Genomic DNA, 5,145 nt, shown 5'->3' with positions numbered 1-5,145 from the left:
TATGAAATCCCCGAACGTTTTTTTCATTTTTTTGATAAATGTCTTTGATGACGTCATATCCGGCTTTTCGTGAAAGTTGAGGCGGCACTGTCACGCCCTCATTTTTCAACCAAATTGGTTGAAATTTTGGTCAAGTAATCTTCGACGAAGCCCGGACTTCGGTATTGCATTTCAGCTTGGTGGCTTAAAAATTAATTAATGACTTTGGTCATTAAAAATCTGAAAATTGTAAAAAAAAATAAAAATTTATAAAACGATCCAAATTTACGTTTATCTTATTCTCCATCATTTGCTGATTCCAAAAACATATAAATATGTTATATTCGGATTAAAAACAAGCTCTGAAAATTAAATATATAAAAATTATTATCAATATTAAATTTTCCAAATCAATTTAAAAACAGTTTCATCTTATTCCTTGTCGGTTCCTGATTCCAAAAACATATAGATATGATATGTTTGGATTAAAAACACGCTCAGAAAGTTAAAACGAAGAGAGGTACAGAAAAGCGTGCTATGCAGCATAGCGTAACCACTACCCCGCTCTTCTTGTCAATTTCACTGCCTATGCCGTGAGCGGTGGACTACGAGTATACGGTCTTGCTGCGTTGCATTGCGTTCAGTTTCATTCTGTGAGTTCGACAGCTACTTGACTAAATATTGTATTTTCGCCTTACGCGACTTGTTTTTTCTTTTCTTTTTACATTTAGTCAAGTTTTGACTAAATATTTTAACGTAGACTGAGAATCGAGACGAGGGTGGTGTGTGTGTGTGTGTGTGTGTGTGTGTGTGTGTGTGTGTGTGTGTGTGTGTGTGTGTGTGTGTGTCTGTCTGTCTGTGCGTGTGTGTGTGTAGAGCGATTCAGACTAAACTACTGGACCGATCTTTATGAAATTTTATATGAGAGTTCCTGGGAATGATATCCCCGGACATTTTTTCATTTGTTCGATAAATACCTTTGATAACGTCATATCCGGCTTTTTGTAAAAGTTGAGGCGGCACTGTCACACCCTCATTTTTCAATCAAATTGATTGAAATTTTGGCCAAGCAATCTTCGACGAAGGCCGGACTTTGGTATTGCATTTCAGCTTGGTGGCTTAAAAATTAATTTATGACTTTGGTCATTAAAAATCTGAAAATTGTAAAAAAAATAATTTGTTTTTAAAACGATCCAAATTTACGTTCATCTTATTCTTCATCATTTTCTGATTCCAAAAACATATAAATATGTTATATTCGGATTAAAAACAAGCTCTGAAAATTAAAAATATAAAAATTATTTTAAAAATAAAATTTCCGAAACCGATTTAAAAACAATTTCATCTTATTCCTTGTGGGTTCCTGATTCCAAAAACATATAGATGTGATATGTTTGGATTAAAAACACGCTCGGAAAGTTAAAAAGAATAGAGATAAAGAAAAGCGTGCTATCCTTCTCAGCGCAACTACTATCCCGCTCTTCTTGTCAATTTCACTGCCTTTGCATCGAGCGGTGGACTGACGATGTTACGAGTATACGCTCTTGCTGCAAAAATGCAGTGAGTTCAGTTTCATTCTGTTAGTTCGACAGCTTGACTAAATGTTGTAATTTCGCCTTACGCGACTTGTTTAACATTGGACAGATTTTGTTTTATTTTGAGCATTTTTTTTTAAGTGTAAGCAAGACATATCTATCTATTTTTGGATTGAGGATACAATGCAATCATTTCTGAATCTGTTATCAGAATGTCAATCTGAATGAGACTTTTAGAATTAATTTTTTGAAATGTTTTGAAATTTTTAGTACAGACTTTCTGACAAGAGAAAAAAATAAACACGGAGAAAAAAAACTTTTCATTTATTGGGTGGCTGTCACGCAGTTACCCTGTAACGAAAGACGACATCCTCAATCCAGAGACTGAGTGCATTGTGCTGGCAAATAGCTGACGTGACATGGTCTTTTTATGGCAGAGACATTCTGAATAAAATGATACGGGTATGTTTGTTCGTTCATGGGCTGAAACTCCCACGGCTTTTACGTGTATGACCGTTTTTACCCCGCCGATACGGGTATGAATCAAGTCTGTCTGCTAACGTGCAAAGAAGTGGTGTGGTAATATTTTGGGGTGGCAAAGTTCATTCAGTACCGCACTGAGGGAATGCGGATCGATCAGTCTGTGACTGAAAATGCGGAACCAGTTCGATTTTACACAACGAAACTAAAACGTAACCCTTGCGTCTGTTCAAGTTTCTTACTCTATTTGTGCTTTATTTGTGTGTTGTTTTCTCAGTCTCTCTCTCTCTCTTGGAAGAGGGAGCGGGGTCAACGGGGTCAATCCCTTTGCATCTGTTATCCGATACAATTTTTACAGTCAACCAAGGGAGATTACTCATAACATCGAAACCAAACAAGATGGAGGTCGATATTCGACTCCCTGCTCCACGCGGGCGTTTGGCGGCGAAAGAAGACGATGAAATCACACTTGTTACACCAGGTAAGTCTCCTGTATACTTTCAGATCACATGCAGACTTTCTTAGCGGCATTTACTAATCTGATTTTGTGTCTATATGATCTGTCTGGTTGTCAATCTCACCCGACAGATTCAATCAGTCAATGTCAATGTGGCGTGACTTGGTTCCTTTCGCTTTTGCATTATTTGCAAGTTTAGTGTCGTATACCAAATACTGATATTCCCTGTTAGTAATTAACGGAAAGAAGAGGGTGAAAAAGAATAAAAGTCTGGCTTCTTGTGTACTGTACTCTAAGCATTTTCATGGCAATTTAAGTCAGTGGTTCACCAATAATTTTGCTCTTGTTGAAAACACACTAGTGACACTTGCTTCATCCAAGTTTATGTCCACAAATAAGACTAAGAGTCACATCCAGATCTAAATTGTCTATGTTTCTTTTGTTCGTAAATCTCAACATCGCGCGGAGATTCAGGTGATCATGTCAGGTTTAATGTGCAATAACATTTTTGAAATAAAAGAAAATGCAGAAAAATGAAAAATAAAGTTTATACGTAAATTATGGCTCGGATTTCAGGTGATGTAATCACATCAGACACTGGCTTCATGCGAGGCCATGGCACCGTGATGGAAGATGACAGCTTGAAGTCAACAGTGGCTGGAGTGGTGGAGAGAGTGAACAAACTCATCAGTGTGCGTCCCCTCAAAGCTCGTTACACTGGGGAGATTGGCGATGTCATCGTTGGACGCGTCATTGAGGTAATTAACTACAAGACTGTCACTGATCAGTACCACTCTTTTCCAATACTGTTTCTAGATGAGTGCACAGCATAAGGCACTAGGCAAAATATGTTGCTTGGCTTATCAGTAACTGTGAAAGTATCTTTGAACTGAACGCTTTTATGTGTCTTCAGAAGGAGAATTATGTTTCTTTAATGGTTCTGCAGCAGTTATATTAAAGCATCTTCATTGAAATGTATACAGTCAGTCTGTTTGTTTTGTTCATTTGCGATGAATTTGTATCAAATGCAATCAGTATTTTTCCAAAAGGTTGGCTCAAGAAGGTGGAAAGTGGACGTACACGCTAAGCTAGATGCAGTCCTGATGCTGTCGTCAGTGAATCTTCCCGGTGGTGAGCTGCGTCGACGGTCAGAGGAAGACGAGCGGATGATGCGAAAATACCTGCAGGAGGGGGATGTAATCAGTGCCGAGGTGCAGAACGTCATGTCTGACGGAACATTGTCACTTCACACTCGCAGTCTCAAGTACGGCAAGCTGGGCCAGGGTGTGCTTGTTCCGGTGAGTGGGGAGCGAGGTCTGACATTTGTTTGCTCAGTGTATAAATGCACGTGCTGTGGTTTGCTGTTCAATGTGGTTAGCCACTACATGTATCAAGTATTGTTTAAATCGCTCTCAGTTCCTTTACATAAGCAAAAACATCAAAAACATTGTGTCATGGACCATTTAAGTTAAGGTTTTTTTCTTTAATAACTGCATTAAATCCAGATCTCAGATATTTACAGATGTTTGCCCCTAAATTTATTTACACGTTCTTTCTTGCCACAAACAAATTTCTCCCTAATGGTTTCTTTTTGCATCTCGTTCTCTCTCTGTCACACAGAGCTTAACTAAATCCTCTTTAATCACAGGTGCCTCCCTCACTAGTGAAGCGGCGGAAGACTCACTTCCACACACTGCCCTGCGGCGTCAAGATCATCCTGGGAAACAACGGCTATATTTGGCTCACCCCCACCGTCACCGAGTCCAACACCGGCGGCTATGAAGTGGACCTCAGTCCGGTTTCTCGCGGTGATCGTGAAGAAATGGCTCGTCTCCGGAACTGTGTGCTAGCTCTGGCCGAACAGAAGATGCTTCTGTATGACACCAGCATCATGTACGCCTATGAAGAGTCTTTGAAGTTTGAAAGCAAGGTGCTGCTGAAGTCAGAGGTTGCATCAGAAATTGCAGAGCTGGCGCAGCAGCGGTTGGAACATGAGGGTTACAAATAATGCTTTTTTGTTTGGGTTGTATTTGCAGCGCTGGGTGGTTTATGAATCTGCGTGTATGCGTGTTTACATTGTCAGTTAGAGACATGCACTGAAAGCTTTTTTCCAGCATGGGTAACACAATCTGAGTGGGGGTGATGCTTTCATGTAGATGGGTGCACATGCTTCAAAGTTTACAAGAATTATGCATGAATGTGCGTGCAGGGTCGTTGCGCGTTTTTGTCGGGTATGGCCGTTTATATCTGCGAATGAGTGCCTGCAACATGCAAGGAATAACTGGATGTGTTTGTAATGTTGAATGTGCATATAAAATCTTGTGTCTGGCTGCAGGGTTCTTTGTGAATACATTTTGAAATAAATCTGTGGTATTTTTAGGTTAATGTTTGGGCAGATGTGGCACAAAATTTAAAATTGTGATCTTTTTGTCAATAATACATCGATAGGCTTCCATTTAAAAATTCAAGGTTGTCATTGTGGATTGACCGCCTGCCAAAGCATTTAAGCCTGATGGAAAGAAAGAGTAGCGAAAGAGGGATTCAAGTATTTGTAGGCTTTGGGAGGGGGTCAGGTCAATCCACAATGACAACCTCTAACTTCAAATGGAAGCCCGTCAATATTATTGTTATCGTTATTGAATCTGATGACGATTGCAAACCGAATTGGTGTTGTTCTGTTCACATACTACTTTC

The 5,145-nt window shown here is 39.6% G+C and overlaps 1 protein-coding gene across 1 annotated transcript; it reads left to right on the top strand.

The window, feature by feature from the left end:
• The first annotated feature begins 2,324 nt into the window (after positions 1–2,324).
• On the top strand, positions 2,325–4,830 carry LOC138967148 (exosome complex component RRP4-like). The gene is made up of 4 exons (XM_070339650.1): positions 2,325–2,475; positions 3,028–3,209; positions 3,501–3,749; positions 4,100–4,830. Exons 1-4 carry the CDS (start codon positions 2,394–2,396, stop codon positions 4,457–4,459), a joined length of 873 nt encoding a protein of 290 aa, XP_070195751.1. The 5' UTR covers positions 2,325–2,393; the 3' UTR covers positions 4,460–4,830.
• The last annotated feature ends 315 nt before the right edge of the window (positions 4,831–5,145 follow it).

The sequence above is a fragment of the Littorina saxatilis genome, linkage group LG5 (assembly GCF_037325665.1).
Source record: "Littorina saxatilis isolate snail1 linkage group LG5, US_GU_Lsax_2.0, whole genome shotgun sequence".
NCBI classification, from domain to species: domain Eukaryota; kingdom Metazoa; phylum Mollusca; class Gastropoda; order Littorinimorpha; family Littorinidae; genus Littorina; species Littorina saxatilis.
Note: the sequence above shows the minus strand (reverse complement) of the source record. Positions and strands in the feature narration are given on the sequence as shown.

Bases quoted from the DNA above. Each gene is read 5' to 3' on its own strand.
- LOC138967148 (XM_070339650.1), top strand. From the start codon at position 2,394: ATGGAGGTCGATATTCGACTCCCTGCTCCACGCGGGCGTTTGGCGGCG. The intron at 2,476-3,027 runs GTAAGTCTCCTG...CTCGGATTTCAG, and splicing joins AATCACACTTGTTACACCAG to GTGATGTAATCACATCAGAC. The intron at 3,750-4,099 runs GTGAGTGGGGAG...CTTTAATCACAG, and splicing joins GCCAGGGTGTGCTTGTTCCG to GTGCCTCCCTCACTAGTGAA.